At 34.0% G+C, this 21,577-nt stretch overlaps 2 protein-coding genes across 2 annotated transcripts in view; both read right to left on the reverse strand.

Moving 5' to 3' along the window:
- LOC129907300 (signal-induced proliferation-associated 1-like protein 2) overlaps nt 1-21,058 on the reverse strand; it is a 134,938-nt gene extending 113,880 nt beyond the window's left edge. Inside the window, exon 1 of the mRNA XM_055983416.1 lies at nt 20,750-21,058. The gene's annotated coding sequence lies outside the window, so the exon portion shown is untranslated. The remainder of the gene's footprint in view (nt 1-20,749) is intronic.
- Nucleotides 316-11,407, reverse strand: LOC129907301 (uncharacterized). The gene is made up of 2 exons (XM_055983418.1): nt 5,553-11,407; nt 316-5,480 (listed from the first exon to the last, which is right to left on the reverse strand). Exon 2 carries the CDS (start codon nt 2,385-2,387, stop codon nt 327-329), a length of 2,061 nt encoding a protein of 686 aa, XP_055839393.1. The 5' UTR covers nt 2,388-5,480; nt 5,553-11,407; the 3' UTR covers nt 316-326.
- Nucleotides 21,059-21,577: the final 519 nt, after the last annotated feature.

The following is a 21,577-nucleotide window of genomic DNA, read 5'->3' on the forward strand; positions in this document are numbered from 1 at the left end:
CACGCTGGCCCCACTATCTAACAATCCCAATATTTCTTTACCTGCAATTGAGACTTTTGCATACGGCCTGGGGTCAGCGTGAGTCTCTACGACGGTCGAAGATATTTTCTTTCTTACCTCTTTCCTCCTTTTAAATCTTTCTCTAGTTTTAGCAATCTTTTTCGAAATCTCACCCACGTTACCCTTGAAAATTCTATCTCGCGCTTCACTATATTCCCTAATCCTAACATGTAATGGTTTTATTACTGACATCTTTGAAATTTTTAACTTATTTATTGTACTTTTATCATTTTTTAATATTTGTAAATTCTGCTTTTCTTGATTATTTAATTGCTCTTTGTTTGATCTAGAGGGGTCTGAGTCGAACGCGAGTCCCCCACCGACTTCGCGTTCCGTGCTGGGTTTTCCGGCTTACATTCGGTGCATTTAGTCGAAATGACCCCTTCTTTTCCACACCCGTAACAAAAGATGATGCGGGGTTCTGGACAATGCAGCCAGGAGTGTCCCGTCAACCGACAATTCCAACAGGTGAATGACTTTGCTTGGCTCTTTGGCCGTGCACCGGAATGTTGAAACGCTTCCAACTGCTCTTGGGGGTATGACATCATTCCCGCCTCCATCTCGAGCTCGTGAGCAACGTATCTACCGGGATGCTGGGGCCGAGGATGCTTGGGCACTTCTCTTTCCTTGACCGGAAACGCATACTCTGCTTCCTTACAGGCCAACTTCAGCTGGTCCATGGTGTAAACATATTGTGGATACACTAGCTTACTAATCCGCTCGTTGAGGTTTTTCTTCAGACTTCTTACCAAATCTATCTCCGGCGTTTGTACCCTGAGCTGAGCTCTTAGTTTGTTTACTGATGCGAAAAAATCGTCACTTGATTCCCCGGGACCCTGTTTTCGGTCCATAATTTCTTGGATAATTTCGAAATCTGATTTTGAATTTCGATATTCGCGCATTAAGGCGTCCTTTAACACGGACCATTCAGGACGCACCATCGTTCGTTGAAATTGCCAATACCATACTTTTGCGCCCCCAGATAGTAGAATATGAAAATCCCGTAAAACCTCAGTCCAGGTGCATTGATGTTGGATTTGCAAAAACTCAACCTGGAATATAAATTCCTCTACCGTCATGAATTCTGGTTTGCCATTGAATGATATACCCCATTTATCAATCCGAATTGGTGTTCTCGTCGACATGTTTGGATATCCATAAGGTGAAAAACCCGGTTGCGGATACCCGCTGGTAGGACCCATTGCGGCCCCGTATGGATTCTGTTGATGGGCATGTTGATATCCAGGTAGATATCCCGGCAGATATCCAGGTTGATATCCGGGCTGAGTTCCAGGTTGATATCCAGGCTGATATCCAGTCTGAGTTCCAGGTTGATATCCAGGCTGATATCCAGTCTGATATCCAGGCTGATATCCAGGCTGATTTCCCGACTGTTGTATCCCATTCGCCAATACAGAATTGTTACTTCTAGCTCTGCTTAGTATTTGACCTGCATGATGATTAGTGGTGTGTTGGAACAGTCGTGGTAAGGTGCCCTGCAGAGTTTGGCTTGCTGTTGGTACCTGTGTCGGCTGACGGAACGGCTGGCTCACTGCCGGAGTGCTTCTCGACGCTTGTGTGGGTTCAGCTGTTACCACTGGTAGCACTGGACGATTGACATTCCCAACGTCTTTAAGTAGTTCGGCGAGTCCCCGTTCGACTTCTGCTCGCACAGATTGGCAGATACTCTCCCTCATTGACTCGTTATAAGAATCATGGGCCTCACTAACAGTCGCTTCTACCATTCTTCTCAATTCAGCTGCTAATCCATTGCCTACATTTGCTACTAATCCGCTATTATTATTAGTTTTTCTATTCGCAGCAGGATTGCCACCTGTACTAATTGTTGGGGCCATCACATTTTGTTTTTCGGCCTCCGAAAACCCTAATAATTCATCTACTTCGGACGATTCACGTCTGTCAACACCCGTCCCGGTAATACTACTGTAAGCAGGCGCTTCGATTGTATCTTCTGATACCCCTGACCCGGTAGTACCTCCGGAGGAGTTACCCTCTGTCCCTACAAGCCCGTTTCCCAACTGAGAGACGGTTTGGTCAACTACAACTGCACTATTTCCTATAGAAGGTATAGTACTTTCAGGTGGTACACCAGAAGTACCGCTCCCGGTCGCCGGCGGCTCGAACGCCCCAGATGCATCCCCTACCGGTTGGAGTTGCGTAGCTTTCTCAGGTTTCTTTCCCTTCGGAGGTGTATGTAGTGTAGTCATATTGGACTCTAAAATGTGTTGCCTGAGTAGAGTGCGAGTTAGTACACGATTGGATAATTCTCCTTCTGTTATTAAAATATTTTTTTCATTTATGCTCATGAGATTACTATGTCTTACCTAATTTGGATCACTTCAATAACTTATCTCTAACAAGAAAATTTCTTACTCTAAAATTGTGTTTAAATTGAAAAGAGTATTGGACTTTTTCTATCGAAACACTGCCTTGAATCTAAATGTATTTTATTCTAACCTAAATTATCACTAACTGATCTAATATCTTACTGTAAATCTAAATGTATCTCTAATTCGACAACCTACTATTAATTTTTTTTTTACCTAAATCAAAATAAAATAACAAAAAAAAAAATCAAAAATAATTATAAACAAAATCTTATCTCTATAATCTGTCACCAAATCTGAGGACTTTCCTCTAAACTCCGTGACCTAATCTAAACTATTCGAAAATCTTACTTTACTATTCTATTAACCTTTTTTTTTTTATTTTTTTGATGCTTTTTTATATTTTTTTTTTTTTTTTTTATTGTTATCTATACCTTAAAATAATTACTTACTTTTCATTAACTTAACAAAAATACGAAAAAACTAACACCTTCTAATACACTCTAATACACTCTACCTTTCTCAAAATAAAGACTAAACAATGTGCAAATAACTAAAATGTTTTGCCAAAATCTACTGATTATTTTTTTGTTTTCTTTTCAATTCTTAATACGGGGGTGCTTTCGGGGCTTACTCGGTGGATCATTGGTTATGTTCCCGCTTATGTATGACTTGACAGCAAATACCTTTTAATAAAAATGCAATTGCCCTCAAAGTGTGGTTACTGACGATTTGAAATTTATAACTTTATAACACAGGACAATTTCCGATTGAATTATCACTCGAAGCTGAAACGCCTCGTCGCAATTGCTCCAGCCTTCTAAAGAGCTATCTGGAACAAGACTTACGATTTGCTACTGCACGATCGAAACTCAACTGGAACAGAAATGGGATTTTGCCTCGCCGTTGACCCCAAGATACTCCGCCGCAATTCACTCTATACGTTAAAACCTTATGCTTGAAGACATGCTGAGCACTCAGCATCATTGACGAGAACAGCTACATAAAAGATGTACTGGTTGCTTCCACTGGGAATGTCGAATCACTTCGTTGCAATTATTCAGGTATGCTTGAGAGCTTTCCTGTATAAGACTTACGATTTGGTTCGGCATTGCAAGTGAATCCAATCAGTACACAAGGAAAAAACTAGGACAACACGTTGGGCGCCATTTGAAACCAGGCAATAGGGAGGGTAATAGGAGGCAACCATGTCTTCTTCGTGGGCAGGACCGTTGCTTCCATGATCCTCAGCTCCAGAATCATTCTTCCAAGATTCACGATTCCCATATTTGAAGACGAAGGTTAAGGGGAAAGGGGGTAGATTGCACGCTGTAGGGGCCGCGGCATGCTTGCGTCACACGGCTCAACTCGTCGGATTAGGGGGGGTCTTGCCCCCACAGCAGTACCTCACCTGTTTTCAAAACATATATCATGCCGAAATTCTATACCAAAAAAAATTCACCACCCACACAAAACAAACTCACACTTTGAGGCGCTGCAGATGACGGCGCAGCATGACCTTTTCCCACCCTACCTGGGATTCCGTTGGTCCAGTCTTTTTGGAATCCCCCTAAAGAAAGACCTAATTTCGCTGTCAAGTCATACTTACCCCCACCGAGAGGCTTAAACCAGCCTAATTACACCCCCCTGAAACAAAAAATCTTTATTCCATTGGGCTGCCGTAACAGTCCAGTAACAACACCATTTTTGTTTGCTTTAAATTTGGCGTGATTTACAAATCTTTATTTATTCTACATCTAAAACCTAACTAAAATAAATAATTTCCATAAAACAAGACAAAAATAACACATCAAAGACTCTCTCACAACCATGCAAAAAAAATGGCTTTGTTTCCAAAATTAATTTTGATATTTCGTTGACTTCGTTTTGAATTTACAGGTTCACTTTATAATTGGCCTTTAATTTTGAATATGGTTCCAAAATTAAGATTTAAGTTTAGCTTTATTATTTAGATTTAAATTACGCTTTATTCTTTAGTTTTCGATTTGCTTTTCTTATTAACTCTGAAAACTAATGAAATTCCAATTCAATAATTAAAATTAATATAAAACAAGAAAACAATATTTAAAATAAAATGATTTACAATATATGAACTATAAGTTGAAAACCGTTGGCGTAACGGTCAATTTGAGCGGCTCCTAAAGTCCGTCCCGTAATCCTTACGGATTCCCCAAACCACTTTAAAATTTATAATTTGGCCAAAATTGTCGCCAACGCAAAAAAAACTAACTAGTTTCGGGGTTTTTCCTGCCTATACATAGAGCTCTGTGTATCGGGGGAGTGCCAAATGGTAAACTACCTTGGAAACACGGTTTAAATAGCGTTGGAGGAACCCTATCTTAGATGGGACGACGCAAAGATAAAACCTTTTTATAACATAAAACGCCCGCCAACCGTTTTTTTTCTTTATAACGCGTTCAATCACGGAATAAATTAAGGAAATATAAATTAACAACAAAAAAAAAATATCAATAATAAAAAGAAAGAATAACAAAAAAATATGAAATAAAACAAAAAAAAACTATCACGCCAAAATAGATTATATATATATTTATCGTTGCTTCTTCTGGCGAATCTTCGATTTCGTTCGCAGGATCCTGGATTTGCTGATTATGTTAGATTATTGGGTGTATTGGTATACTATTTTATTGCTTTTTTTTTTTACTAATTTTATAAAGGGGGTGAACCCATAAAAGCGGGTACTCTACTGTACCACCGGGTAGCAGGTTGCCGCGTGTAAATTTGTATTCGTTACTATGTATATCGATTTTAATATAAAATGTATGGTGCTGGTATCTTAATGGCACTTTATTTCGAATATGCCTTTAGTTTTTAAATCTTTACTTGACTAAGTCTGGTGAATCGACAGACTTTCCAGCTTAACGTTTCCGTTTTTCTTTTGCCTAGCAGTATCTTTTCAAATAGTCGTAATTCGATCACAAGACTTTCTTTTGTGCTACTGTTCCGCTATACCGCTATCCCGTTTTTCCTTAAGCGCTTCTTATGGATAGCGGTTTCGACTTTCGTCTTCTCGAAAACCACCAGTTCACCCTAATTCCATAAAACATACTTTATATAAGTTCCTACGTTCAAAACTACACAATTTTGGTATGTCAAACTCACCCCTTTTGTTTAGTAGAAAAAAACTTAAGTTTGTAGTTTTCCTTTGCGTGTTGAGCTTCAAAATTAGATATTGTGACACTCCAAAATATTCTAAATTTTATAAAAAAAAACACTGGTTTACTATCACTTTACTTTGAAACTATATTAATCTATCTTACTTTAAATTCAAGACAAAGATTTCATACTAGACTTCCTTTGTCCACTTAAAATGATGATTCACTTTACTATTGCTTATGGAAAATAAGTTCACGTTTTGCTTGCTCCTACACGACTAACCATATACCATATCCCAAACTACGTTCCTAGTCATACCATCCTACTTCCAACTAGAATCGGCTCTCTAACTGCGGATGCAGTTGTTGTACCGCACTATGTGTAAAGGTAGTGGGGGTTTCATATTTGTATTTGAATTCAAATTCAAATTCGATATCAAAATTATTATTCAACTTTTAGGCGTTTTATATTAAATAATATCCAAACCCTTTTTGTTTTTATTATAACAGATTGCACTACCTATCCCTTATCTCATATCTCAACCCTAAAGAACAACACAAAACTTTTCTTTGCAGCGGCTCTTTTCAAAGCTGTCAAAGTTTATGACAACTGACAAGCATATTTCTTTTTTCTCTCCTCATTAATAGATTTTCTTTTGCCGGCTTGCATAAATTTATGAAATTTATTTCTTTTCTACATTTTCGCTTTAATTCGTGCGTTCCCTTGGTCTTATCATAAAGATACACATCCTGTTGTGTTTGTTCTTTTTGTTGAGAAGCCCTTGTCCCCAGAAGCAGCTGAACAAAATCAGATCTTTTTTTCTGAGCTTGGTCTGACCGACCAAGAGTCAAATCCACCGCCCTAGCAGGCATGAGGGAAGAAATTGTGTCGGTGGTTACTATTTCCATTCTCATAGAGTGGGTATTACCATTCTATGAGCCCAATACAAGACATATATGCAAAGGTAGGTACATATTTGCATTAGCGCCGACCTAACCTAAAATTTGTACTTCTCCCCAGCATTGGCTTTTAGTAGACCGTCGTTCCTACTGATAGTTGCTGCTGGATTGCTCAAAGTGGCCATTTTTACTATTATGTCCAGAAACATTATTTGAATCGCTTACGCTTAAGCCAATTCCCATACTCTTCTGAGGTTCACTTCCTTAAGCCTACCCAATGCCCCTTTGCTTCAAGGTGACCATAACAACACATTATATTTTGTGATATTTAATGGAATAAAACATTTAAATCATTTTGAAGATTTTGCTGATCAATTCTATTTTTGATACAAAGAAAAATTTTCATGTCATCAGCATACATAAAACAAGATGCATTTTTAAGAAGAGATGGGATATCATTAACAAATATATTGAAACGAAGTGGTCCAAAATGGCTACCTTAGGAACTCCTGATGAAGCTTGTATGATATTTCACACATTGTGTTCTTTTATAAAGGCAGCTGGAAATCCATTTCAGAAGCAATCCGTGAATGCCAAAAGCTCGCAGTTTAGCTAGAAGAATTTCTTGACAAATAGAATCAAATGCTTTTATAAAGTCTGTGTAGAAAGTATCTACCTGATAACCAGATTCTAATGAATCGACGACATATTTACAATAAAGCATGAGATTTGTTGAAGTAGTCTTGCCTGACATAAACCCATGTTGTTCAACGCAAATATGCTCTTTTATACTAATATACAAACGATCTTTTACAATAAGCTCAAATAATTAAGGTATTGCAGAGCTTAGTTATTGCGCGGTAATTTGTTACAAGATTTATTAAAAATTATTAGTAGTGGGAACACTAACTTGAATTGACATTGCTTCAGAGCCAGAGATGGAATTCCATCTGGACCAGGATTTGAGCTAGATTTTAATTTTGAGATTCCATTAAGAATGTCAGACTCAAAGAGATGAAGTTTTGAGATATAAGCACTGTTAATGCATACATTTTCTGTTTGTTCGGAATGTTGAACATAAAGTGACTTATAAAATTTTGAGAAAAGTTCACTCTGTAAATCAGAAGAAATACGACCATCAAATTCCATATTTTCTTGAAGAGCTAAAGAACGTTTCTTTCCATTTAAAAAAGTCCAAAAGGCTTTGGAATCTGAGGAAATCCGGCTTTGTATGTTCAATAAGCATTTGGAAATGGCCCATATGGGGCATTTCCAAATGCCCCATACGGAAATTCCCTGCGTGGGGCAATTGAAATGTGACCCGCAGTATAAAATATAGACTGTTAAGGATGGTGGGGCTAGTATTCTTGTTTGGTGATGTTTTTCTAGGTCCGTCAAGATAGCACCCACACCCCCAAAATCTGAGTATTCAATAATTTGTTGCTAATTAGTTGCTCTAATCCCGAATTTGTTGCTCCACCCCTTCCCCCTCAAAATTAATGGAAAAGGTGTGGGTGCTATCTTGACGTCAAGATAGCACCCACACCCATTAAAATCTCAACATTTAAAAAAAACTGAGTACGCAATAATTTGTTGCTAATTTGTTGCTAATTAGTTGCTTTAATCCCGAATTATTTGCTCCAAGATTTGACCTTGAAATGCACTTCAACAGTTTTCTCAAAAAAGCTAAATTCCCTAAAAATGAACGCACAGCGACAAAAAAGGTGTCAAATTAAAGGGCTTCTCAACACCTTTTCAAAAAGGTCTCATTCAACTTTTGAACCCATCTCCTTCATGTCCAAAATGCATTGTGGAACTTGTGGAACATATCAAAACGTCAAGATAGCACCCACACCAAGAAAAACTTACAAATTTAAAAAAATAAGTATGCAATAATTTGTTGCTAATTTGTTGCTAATTAGTTGCTCTAATCTCGAATTTGTTGCTCCACCCCTTCCCCCTTAAAATTGATAGAAAGGGTGTGGGTGCTATCTTGACGTCAAGATAGCACCCACACCCCCTAATTTCAAAAATCTGAGTATGCAGAATCTTAGGGATAATTTGTTGCTAATTAGTTGCTCTAATCTTGAATTTGTTGCTCCATGATTTGACCATCAAATCGACTGCAACAGATGCAATTTTTGTGGAGACTTTTAATCTATAATTTTTTTCAAAAAACTAAAAATGCCAAATTAAAAACATGATTTCATGCACTGCAAAAAATAACTTTAAAATTTTCCATCGCTTTTCATTCCAGCCTTAAAGTCCAAAAACTAGTCAACTCTCACCCCTAAAAGCGGTGTGGGTGCTATCTTGACGTCAAGATAGCACCCACACCCCCAAATTTCCAAAATCTGAGTATGCAGAATTTTAGCGTTAATTTGTTGCTAATTAGTTGCTCTAACCTTGAATTTGTTGCTCCATGATTTGACCATAAAATCGGCTGCAACAGATGCAGTTTTGTGGAGACTTTTTATCTATGATCTTTTTTAAAAAACAAAAAGATGCCAAATAATAAACATGATGTGATACTCTGCAAAAAGTTACATTAAAACTTTAAATCGCAATCCATTCCGGTATTATAGGCCAAAAACTAGTTTTTGATGACGTCACTTCGACAAAAAAAAAGTAGCACCTCAACGAATTAAATCCAAAAATCTGAAAAATCAGAAATTTGATTCTCCTGTGATGTTTAGATCTAATTTAGATACTAAATTTTTCCATTACGTACCTATATAGGTAGGTCCTACCTAACTAACAAAAATATATCACATCCATAATATGTATAAATTTCAAAAATCTGAGTAGTTATACCTACCTACAGATATTACTTGCTATAACCAATAACCACTTAAGGGGAAAAAGAAAACAAAAATTAGGTCTAACTATAATGCTCCGCATTTTTAAATGTGCCGCAAAAACAGCTCAATCTTTTCTTAATTCGATGTAGATGGTTTTAATTTATCATAGTTAAAAAATTAGGAAGACGAGACTTTTAATTGGAAAGCATCATTAGCGCACTCAAAAATTTTTGGCTTTACTCACTAAGTTCCTAAAGGCCTCAATCCCACATTTGACCCCTCTTATATTGCCCAATATTTTCAAAATTGAAATTGAATTTTAAAAATTAAGCACTCAGTTGTTTCAAACAAAGGAATATGATAACAATAAGCATTATTGTTACAGTTTCTTGAATTTTTAAAAACTTGTACAAATTGTGAATAGTGTGGGTATTTGTATCCTAAAATGTTTATGCATTTTTCCGTCGGCTAATTTTATCTATATATAACCTTAATTTTGGAGAGATGCATTTCACATTCATTTAATTTCATTTACTACCACTATTACATTTCTAAAACCCTCAACGCTCTTCATCCAATCAGTACAAGGTTTTTACCAAATTTCATTAGGGTAGCCCATCAATTTTGTTTTCACTACAAAAAACCACCCTTTTTACCTATTATTATAGGAACTATAGTTTATTGTTTCCAATCTGAAAAGTACCATAATTGCTGAATTTCAATAGAATACCACTATTATTACTCATTTTTTCAAATAAACCCACATTTTCTCTAGACCTAAAAAAACACCCTATCACATGAAAAAAAATGTATAGACTTACTTTATTCGGAATTTCCATGAGAAAATGAATTAGTTAGGATACCTACCATTTAAAAAAAATCACCCTTTCTCTCAAGATAATTTTTTAGATAGACTGTATAATTTCATAGTTCTTATACCTAATATCAAACAAAACAAAACCAAGTTTACAAAAAAAAAAGAAAATTTATGTCAGCTGTTATGCCACCCATCTTTTTATAATGAAATTTATTTTTCTCATAGTCTAACTAACGATTTAAAAATCAGGGCTTAAAATACTTACTTTCTTACTGTTTCCCTTAAGGTATGCAACGATTTTTATCGTAAAGTAAAGAAAAAAAAACTTTCATACTAATATCAACATTTAAAATCCACATGAAATTAAGAAAGACCCTACGAGCTATATCTATGTGTATATGTATGTATATACCTTAGTCATAATATTTTTGACTCGAGAGAACGCAAATCATACTTACCTCAGAGCAGTTCTGAAACCGACTAAAGCACTAAAGAAAGAAACATTTCATCAAAGTAGCCGTCGAGGGCGGAGCCAAAATTAAAATCAACGTATACACACGCGATTATTCTTAAGAAAATCAATGTGTGATTTTTTTTTATTTAGTATAGGAAGATAAATTTTTATTTTGTTTGTAGGGATCTGATTGGATGAAGAGCGTTGAGGGTTTTAGAAATGTAATGGTGGTAGTAAATGAAATTAAATGAATGTGAAATGCATCTCTCCAAAATTAAGGTTATATATAGATAAAATTAGCCGACGGAAAAATGCATAAACATTTTAGGATACAAATACCCACACTATTCACAATTTGTACAAGTTTTTAAAAATTCAAGAAATTGTAACAATAATGCTTATTGTTATCATATTCCTTTGTTTGAAACAACTGAGTGCTTAATTTTTAAAATTCAATTTCAATTTTGAAAACATTGGGCAATATAAGAGGGGTCAAATGTGGGATTGAGGCCTTTAGGAACTTAGTGAGTAAAGCCAAAAATTTTTGAGTGCGCTAATGATGCTTTCCAATTAAAAGTCTCGTCTTCCTAATTTTTTAACTATGATAAATTAAAACCATCTACATCGAATTAAGATTGATCTGTTTTTGCGGCACATTTAAAAATGCGGAGCATTATAGTTAGACCTAATTTTTGTTTTCTTAAGTGGTTATTGGTTGTAGCAAGTAGGTATACCTACTCAGATTTTTGAAATTTATACATATTATGGATGTGATATATTTTTGTTAGTTAGGTAGGACCTACCTATATATGTAGGTACGTAATGGAAAAATTTAGTATCTAAATTAGATCTAAACATCACAGGAGAATCAAATTTCTGATTTTTCAGATTTTTGGATTTAATTCGTTGAGGTATTCCAGTAATTTCCTTAAATTAAAATGGAATGAAAATCGCGCTGTCTCGTACAAAACACTTTTAGACCGAAACTGCAGAGCTCTTCCTTCGCCAGATTCTCCAGATTACATTGAAATGTGCGATAAACACATAGTAAGCGTTATAAAAGCCTCAGCACCGTATAACGAAAACAATAACAACTCATTTAATCCAAAGAACAAATGGTTTGACAGTGATTGCAAAAAACTTCGTAAACTTTCTTTTGTATATCTTAAACTCTTCAGAGCTACAAATTCTTTGTTTTTTAAAAATATTTATTTACATGTCAATAAAGAGTTCAAGAAAGTATGTGCTAATAAAAAAATTGAGTATATCAACAATATGGCAAGAAATCTAATCATCTGCAAGAACTCTAAGGACTTTTGGTGTAGTGTTCGAGAGCTTGGTGGTCGTAATCGAAGTGTGGTGAATACTCTCGGAGCTGAGACACTAGCAGCTCATTTTAAAACTCTTTTGTCGGCTGATGAGAACCACCACACTTTCTGTTATGCATTACCCAATACCAACATCTCGGAATTGGATGATCCTATATCTCTTGGTGAACTTGAATTAACGCTGAAAAAAATGAAAAATAACAAGGCTCCAGGCGTCGATGGTATTCCGGTAGAGTTTTATAAAAATAGTACTGATGTATTGAAAAACTATTTGTTGGTTTATTTTAATAGACTCTATGATAACTCGTATGTGCCACTCAATTTCACTAAAGCAGTAATTTTCGCAATTTTTAAAAAAGGAGATTCAACCATGCCAGAAAACTACAGAGGCATTTCAATTCTCAACTCGATGCGAAAAATCTTGGCTTCAATTCTTTACGAAAGACTTTCAAGGTGGGTTGAGGTCAACCATCTACTGAACATGTTCCAAGCTGGTTTTAGACCGGGTTTTTCGACTATGGACCATATATTTGCTCTCACCAGTATAGCTAGGAGATCTATAGAGAAGGGCAAAAAATTATATGCATGTTTCGTTGACTTCAAAGCGGCGTTTGACAGGGTAAATAGGCAGGCTCTGATTTACAAGCTTTCATCTTTAGGAGTTTCCCGAAAGTTTCTGTTGATGTATTTTAACTTTCTGATGTCTACTACTGCTACGGTTTGGGATGGTGCTGAATATTCGGACTGGTTCGAAACCACGACGGGAGTTCCTCAAGGCTGTATTTTAAGCCCAATTCTCTTCGCCTTGTTTATTGACAATGTATGTGATGCGCTTCCAGGAGGAATATTGTTTGCTGACGTTAAAGTTAAAGTCCTACTATATGCCGACGATTTAGTTCTGTTGGCTGAAAACCCTTTCAGCCTCCAGTTGCAAATCAATAGACTTAAAAGCTTCTGCGAGATGTGGGGTCTTCAGGTTAACACTACAAAAACGAAGGTAATGGTTTTTGAAGCACGCCAAAGAAGGAGGTTGCCTGAAGAACAATGGTCTCTCAACAATATACCAATTGACATTGTACAAGAATTTAAGTATCTTGGAGTCTTACTTACAAGTAATTTGAAGTTTGTGAAACATGTTAAGGAAAAAAGCACTGAGGCTAAACTAGCTTTAAACTTGATGTGGCCCAAGTTTTTTGCAAACCAACAAGTTGATATTAAGTCTAAATACCGTGTGTTTCATGCTACAGTCAACACCTGTATGTGCTACGGTGCTCAAGTTTTTGGTTACTTGCCTCTCGAAGAATTCGAAGCCGTTCAAAGGCATTTTTTCAAACGACTGTTTAGATTGCCTTCGTCAACTCCGAGTTATGCAATCTATGTAGAGTCTGGTATAACGCCAATTTATACTCAAAATCTTAAAACCAACGCTGATTACATAGTAAGAGTTATGAAAAGAGAAGAGAGAAGTCTGCACAAAATCATCATGTCGCGTCTATTACTTACCAATACAACACCTTTTAAGGAATGGAAACAGCTTGCCCTATCTCACGATGTGAACTTTTTACCGACGGAGTCAAATGTGGACCAATGGCCAGCTTTGTTTGAAAGTATTATTTCTAAGATAGATGAAAAAGCCTACATCCAGCACCAAGCCAAAGCATCATCAACTACATCCAGAAACGTATACAGAACTCTCAACCACCACTTGCAATCGGAAAACAACTATTTCACCAACGAACTATCGGCTGAAGCTATAAGCTACATTTTTAGAGCACGGGTTGAAATGCTTAGCCTCAACTGTATGCCTCATCGCCCTGATCTCTCACAAATTTGTGGTTTGTGTAACAGAAGAGAAGCTGAAGACACTCTCCACTTTATTGCGGTTTGTCCAATACTTCAAGAGATAAGAAGATTACATTTAGACGAGAGCTTTATTTCCCCAATTCGTTTGCGCGAAATACTTAATGGTGCCCAAGGGTGGTCTAACCTATACAAATATTGTAAACATGCACTGACTTTTCGGAATAGTTACTTATGAGAAATTCTAAAGTTATCCCAGCTATTGCAGTTTAAATTATTTTATTTTTATTTTGTGTTTCAAATCACTGCAAAATTGATAGAGTCAAATCCTGTAAAACTTATACCATTATTGTGTTATTATTATGAACTCGTACATATATAATTTATTTTTGTGTTTCAAATCACTTGAAAATTGATAACATGTTTAAAGTTTTTATAAATTTTGAAAAAATGTATTTTGTGTTTCAAATCACTTCAAAATTGTTACTTATATTTTCAACTAATTGTTAAATTTTTCCTTATTTAATAAGTTTTTATTATGTTATTGAATTTTGTTCATTAGCCAATTTTTATAAATTATTTCAATATTTTCAATATATTTTTTTTCTTTCTTTATTATGAAATGTCATATCAGGCAGACGGCAGAATTGCCACGTCCTTATTCTTAGGAATAAATATTGTAAACCTTGTTTTATGAAATAAAGAATTTTATCTATCTATCTATCTATCGTTGAGGTTCTACTTTTTTTTGTCGAAGTGACGTCATCAAAAACTAGTTTTTGGCCTATAATACCGGAATGGATTGCGATTTAAAGTTTTTATGTAACTTTTTGCAGAGTATCACATCATGTTTATTATTTGGCATCTTTAGTTTTTTAAAAAAGATCATAGATAAAAAGTCTCCACAAAACTGCATCTGTTGCAGCCGATTTTATGGTCAAATCTTGGAGCAACAAATTCAAGATTAGAGCAACTAATTAGCAACAAATTAACACTAAAATTCTGCATACTCAGATTTTGGAAATTTGGGGGTGTGGGTGCTATCTTGACGTCAAGATAGCACCCACACCGCTTTTAGGGGTGAGAGTTGACTAGTTTTTGGACTTTAAGGCTGGAATGAAAAGCGATGGAAAATTTTAAAGTTATTTTTTGCAGTGCATGAAATCATGTTTTTAATTTGGCATTTTTAGTTTTTTGAAAAAAATTATAGATTAAAAGTCTCCACAAAAATTGCATCTGTTGCAGTCGATTTGATGGTCAAATCATGGAGCAACAAATTCAAGATTAGAGCAACTAATTAGCAACAAATTATCCCTAAGATTCTGCATACTCAGATTTTTGAAATTAGGGGGTGTGGGTGCTATCTTGACGTCAAGATAGCACCCACACCCTTTCTATCAATTTTAAGGGGGAAGGGGTGGAGCAACAAATTCGAGATTAGAGCAACTAATTAGCAACAAATTAGCAACAAATTATTGCATACTTATTTTTTTAAATTTGTAAGTTTTTCTTGGTGTGGGTGCTATCTTGACGTTTTGATATGTTCCACAAGTTCCACAATGCATTTTGGACATGAAGGAGATGGGTTCAAAAGTTGAATGAGACCTTTTTGAAAAGGTGTTGAGAAGCCCTTTAATTTGACACCTTTTTTGTCGCTGTGCGTTCATTTTTAGGGAATTTAGCTTTTTTGAGAAAACTGTTGAAGTGCATTTCAAGGTCAAATCTTGGAGCAAAAAATTCGGGATTAGAGCAACTAATTAGCAACAAATTAGCAACAAATTATTGCGTACTCAGTTTTTTTAAATGTTGAGATTTTAATGGGTGTGGGTGCTATCTTGACGTCAAGATAGCACCCACACCTTTTCCATCAATTTTGAGGGGGAAGGGGTGGAGCAACAAATTCGGGATTAGAGCAACTAATTAGCAACAAATTAGCAACAAATTATTGCATACTCAGATTTTGGAAATTTGGGGGTGTGGGTGCTATCTTGACGGACCTTGTTTTTCTTGGCATTGTGTGGGGCCATTTCATCGGATAGAGGGTATTATGGAACACCTTAAATACAAGGAAATCCTAAGGGACACTATTCCAACTTTTACTGAGAAGGAAATGCCTTTAAAGTGGACATTTCTACAGGATAACGATTCAAAACATAAGACTAAGTCTGTGAAACAATTGCTATCCGTCCTAAAAATCGGTTTTATGGAATTGCCAAGCCAGTCCCCAGATCTGAATCCTATTGTGGACTTGTAGAGTGACGTGGGAAAAGCGATTAACAGGTCTGATACCTCAAATTTGGACAAACTTTAGCAGGAATTTCGACGAGCTTGGTACTCAGTACCTTTTGAACGATTTCGGAGTCTTGTTACGTCTATTTACCGCTGGTTTTATGCTGTGATAAATAATAAGGGTTACCCAACCAAATACTAGTTATTTTCTTTTAACTGTGTTAAAATTTTTGTTAATTTGTTTTTGTTTTTAGGAAGTGTGCTATTTATTTTGTCCTAAAAAACTTGAGCTGTATTAATGATTTTGTTGTTATTTTTTGTTAAAGAATTCAATGTACTTAATTTCTTTTTTAATAAATCAAATATATCTGTGTTCTTACTTCCTCATTAATAAAACAGCTCTTTTAAGTTAAAAAAGTGCGAAAAACTTTCATTTTAGAAATTTTAGGGTACATGTGCTATTTATTTTGTCGCCACTGTAGGTCAAGCTGGTTTAACAATTAAGCATCTTATCTTTGAATGTACTAAAAAAAAAGCCAATTATTATGGAACCCGGCAGAACAGCTCTGATTTTGACGATTTTTTTTTTTTAAACGTAGGTAATTAAAAATACTTTAAAGTCTATAGATTAAAAATTGCCAATGTTGCCGTATTGTTTTTTTAAATTAAAATTAAATTTTTTTTGAACAAAAACATTTTTATTTTTTGCTTAAATTTCGTAAAACAAATGATAGCAAAAGATTCTCTAGGTAATTTAAGGAAAACAAATATAAGGAAGTAAGGGACGATCTTCCATCGTTTAAGCGATAAATGCAATTTTCTCACAATCTGACTTCAAACACAAAAAAAAAATTTTGAAAACAACGTCAACACCTACAATATTTTAAAATACATTTTTCAAAAGCCAGAAGCTCATTCTTATCTCTTAAATTTAAATCCACTTAATTTATTTAAAAGTTTTTGAAAAAATGGTCCTCAAACTCAGAATTAAAAAAAAAAATGTTATTAAAAAATTTAAAATGACTTTTTTCCAAACTTTTTCTCATAAAATATGAATTTATTTTACAAAAATTTTTGTTGAATTTCGAAGCAGAAATGGTAATATATATCACACTTTTGAAAATAAAATTAAAAATTACTTCAATTTCGATGGGTTTTATTGATAAAAACTGAATTTTTGCATTGAAATAATTGATTTTCTCTAAGATTTTGGCAAATAAGAACTTTAAACTTTTGCTTTTTAACTTTCAACAATAAGGGCTATTGAATAAATAAAAAATAACTTTATATTTAAATGTTGTTAAATAAAAATAAAATAAGTTAAGTTTTTTTTCAAAACTTCTATTAAAAAAAGTTCTTCGAAAATGAAATACTTTTTAATTTTTTTCATAAACCGTAATACATATTGACATTTCCTTTTATAATTTCAAACCATAATAAATTTGGACAAAAAAATTTGAAAATAAATGCATTTTGTATTACGAAAGTTTTAACCCTTTCGAACCCAAGCTATGAAAATCAATATTAAAAAATGTTTTTTCAGTATTATCGTATCAAAAACATCACAACTAAGAAATATGAATAGTAAAAAGTTATTTTCCAAAATAATAAATAGCAAAACTAATGTGTTACTCTCATGCTACATGTATTTAAAATACACTGCCTATGACCACCAAAAAAAGTCGGACAACTGAGAAAACAACTTTTTATAGAACAATAATATATGCTCCTTTTTCTAAGCCAAAAAGCAAAACACTTTCTGGATTAACTTTTTTTATCTCTTTTTTCAAAATTATGACCATATATAAAAAAACTTTTTTTTTGCAAAAAAAAAAGAAAAAATGTGAAATTCAGTTCCTTTTTCGATAAAAAAAAATAAAGGTATGATATTTGACTAAATTTTTGTAATAATCCAGTAACTAGACATCGTTATCTTTCATTTGAGCCATCGAAACCTAAAAAAATATTTAATGGAATATTTTTTACGAATTTTTAAAAATATGTTACATGAGAGTAACGCTGGGTTCGAAAGGGTTAAAAACGAGGTGCTAAAATTTTCTCCATAATTTTTTTTTTTTCAAACGTCTGAGTTCAATTACCATTACAATTAGTTTTACAAATGTGACTAAGCTTCTAGCTTTTTAAAAATGTATATTTAAATATTGCTGTTGCCGTTGTGTTCAAATATTTTTTTTTTGTGTTTGAAGTCAATTAATAAGAAAATTGCATCTATCGCTTGAACGATTGAAGATTGTCCCTCACTCCCTTATATTAGTTTTCCTTGATTTTTTTAGACAATCTTTTGGCATCAATTAATTTATGAAATTTAAATTGAATAAATTAAATTAAGTTAAAAACTATGACACTTGTATATGTACATGAAAAAAAAAATTTAATTGAATTTATCTTTAAGGAACTATTGACACCCAATACCCGTTCAAATAAACTTTCATTAATTATGTTATGAAGAGTAGGCGCCAGATAGGATCTCATTTTGTTGCCGAAAAGTTTTTAATACAACCGAGTTCTGTTTTAACTATTTCCACTGATTTGTTTTCAATATTTTTTACATTGTTGCTTCTGGTTATTCCAGTGGGAAGCATGTCTTTCACGTTAACATGTTCTCCGTATTTAGTACCCATTTGTATACACTCTTTAACAAAAGCCTGCGTTCCAGAGCCTTCTACAGTGGAAAACGGTATAATATCTTCAATACACAGATTCACGGACACATCTGATTTCTTATCGGCCATCGACACAATCACTCAGAAGATTAATATTTAAATATTATTCTCGATCAGATTTTGAACTAAAATATTTCATTCATAACTTTCCCTTTAAACCTTTCATGCAGATTTGTAATTTCCCGAATATACCTACCCGAAAAAATAGTAATTTGTTTTAAAAACAATCATCCCAAATCGCATTATTGCATATTTCTTAAGGATATGTTTCTATTACGCACCTACCTGCACAAATTAACTGGGCATTCCTAGTAAATTACTTTTTTATTTACTCAGTCATTGATTAACTCTTTCTAAAACCGCAATTGTAAAATTGAAATAACCAGCTTCAATTGCAGTTGTACCGCAAACCTAAATAAAAAAAAAAATATATGCAACAGGTACCTATGGGGCGTAGAAATTGGAAGTGGTTGTTTTCATTGTTCAAACTGTTCATGATTTTTCGATCACGTTCGATCACTTCGATCACTTTCGATCATTTCGAGTAAAGCATAGTGTTTATGAACAGTCAATCTGTTTACGAGTAATTTTGTCTGTGGGTATTGAGGATCGAGTATACTCAAGAGTTCAAACAATTTGTATGGTTTTGTTTGTGAGTATTTTTGTTTATGAGTAAGACGATTTACGAGTATAGAGAGAAAACGATCGAGCACGAACGATCATTTTAAAAAATTGAAATTGTTCGAACAGGTCCGAACATACTCATTTGGATCTCTGGTACCTACCTACCTACTGTGAAAATCGCAAACGATTTTACATGAAAGTTTTCAAGTGCACAAAAATACTTATAATATCGGGCATTATAAGTATCGAATTTGGAACTTACTCGGAGTCACCCTAGAAATCGCTTGCCCCAATTTTCACATGATTCTGCATTAATTCTATATTTTATGGAAAAAAATCAAAGAACTAGTCTTTCAAAAACATAATTCTGCAAGCCTTTTTCATACTTATTCAATTTTAGAGCTAAGATCTTTTTCGTAGTTTTTTTTATAAGATCGACTGACAATGCCAATTTACCTATATTTGACATATTGCATATAGGAAATCCTCAAATCCTCTTTTCTCTTCTGATGTCCCAAAAGAGCGATATGTGGTGTGTGTGCATTTGAATGCACATTTGAATTTGAATGTTGCATTTGGTCATATTCGTTATATTATGAATTTTCCTTGCAGTTTTAAGTTTAACTCAGAAAAATGGCGAAAATAGTTAAGTAAATGCAATCTGATGAAAGTTAATTTTCTTATTGTCAATTTTCTCAAAAACTAGAAGGCATAGAAGCATATAATTTTCAGAATTTGAGTATAAATTAATTGAGGCAGTTTATTTGATTGATTTATTTCGTATTTAAATTCACATTCTTGGTAAAAATAGTATTTAATGTGTTTTTTTTTCCCAAATTTTTACTTTGAAGTTGATTATTTCGAAAACAATTAAGTGCAATAATTTGATTTAAAAATGAGAATCAAGTTTACAATTCTGGCTTTTGAAAAAGGTATTATTCATAACTGTAAGTGTTGCCGTTGTTTTTAATATTTTTTTTTGTATTTAACGTGATATTATAGAAAATTGCCCCTCCCGCCTAAACGGGGGGAGATGGATCCCTCCATAGTAATAAATTACTGTATTAAACTCCTCTACAAAATACCGTTATCAATTCTTGTCGCCTAAGTTATCGTACTCTCCCCAAGATTTTTATTCCAAATTGTCCCGATTAGAAATACAAAAATATGAATAACTTTTGAAAAGGAGCATCTAGGATTTCAATTCCAACGGATTTTGCACGTATAATCATCAACAAATACAACCAACTTGCAGTTTTTGTCGACATTTTTGTGCAACCTATCCATGCTTCCTGCTCTACGTCAAAAGATTACTAATAATAAATACATAATAAGAATCGTTTATTATTTATAGGGTACAATTTTTACTAATCAAAGTGAGTTTTCAATAAATCAGGGCTACAATTCAATGGAATCCTTTCCCAAACTATGCAAACTGAATAGGATCACATTTTAGTTTGCAAAACTTGTTAACTAGGATTCCATTAGAAGTGATGTGTTTATTTAGGAATTTTTATAATGTAGTTTTTATTTGAAAACAAAGATCGATACTGTTTTATACACTTACTTGGATTTACGATAAGATTCTGTTTTACTTTTCATAAAATTTCCTTTATATAAGATTTTTTTAATTCAACACAGGTGGATAGACGAATAAAATATGAAAACATATCAGAAAGACTTCTTGTTCTGTTTAATTCATTCAATATCAAGAAATTTAGAGGATGTTTTGTTTATGTATTGGGCTTTTAAGCAAAACGTCAGCGTCGTAGAAAAAATTAAAAAAAAACTTTTGACATTTCAATTCTGAGGAAAAGTGGCGTGTATTATGCATGTATGTGTTTGTTTTCCTCAGAATTGATTTGATTTGATTAGTTGGTTTTTTCTTGTACTTTAATAAACAGTTATGATAGAAAGGAAAAAGACAAAGCCCTTCAAACAAGAAAACGGAGTTCAGAAAAGACACTCCGACCGAGAAAAACGGGGTTGCACTTACACACTTGCAACTCTTTGTGTATGAACTAGAGATGCCGCGAACATTGATTTGGCCGAATGCCGAATATTCGGCCACGTTCCTCGGCCGAATACCGAATATTCGGCCGCCAAATATTCGGCCAAAGACAATCAAAAAAAAAACCTTGGTAATTTCAAAAATTTTATACTTTGTCTCAATAGATGTGGCTTATGAAATTCCTAACAACATCGTATTGTAACGATGAATCATGGTAAAAAAAGAGAAGGTATGATCATTAGAAAAAACTCAGTATCGAGAACTGTCAAAACTTATGGCTACTTAAGGTTTTGACAGCCCAGCCCATTGAAATTGTTGTTGTAAACAAATTTGTCTTGGAAATTGTTGTTGCTTTTGACTTAACTTCAAAACCTTATTACCCCA

This window comes from Episyrphus balteatus, chromosome 1, assembly GCF_945859705.1.
Source record: "Episyrphus balteatus chromosome 1, idEpiBalt1.1, whole genome shotgun sequence".
NCBI classification, from domain to species: Eukaryota; Metazoa; Arthropoda; class Insecta; order Diptera; family Syrphidae; genus Episyrphus; species Episyrphus balteatus.

What these genes read in the sequence shown, in the direction of transcription:
- LOC129907301 (XM_055983418.1), bottom strand. Translation starts at nt 2,387, where the DNA reads ATGAGCATAAATGAAAAAAATATTTTAATAACAGAAGGAGAATTATCC.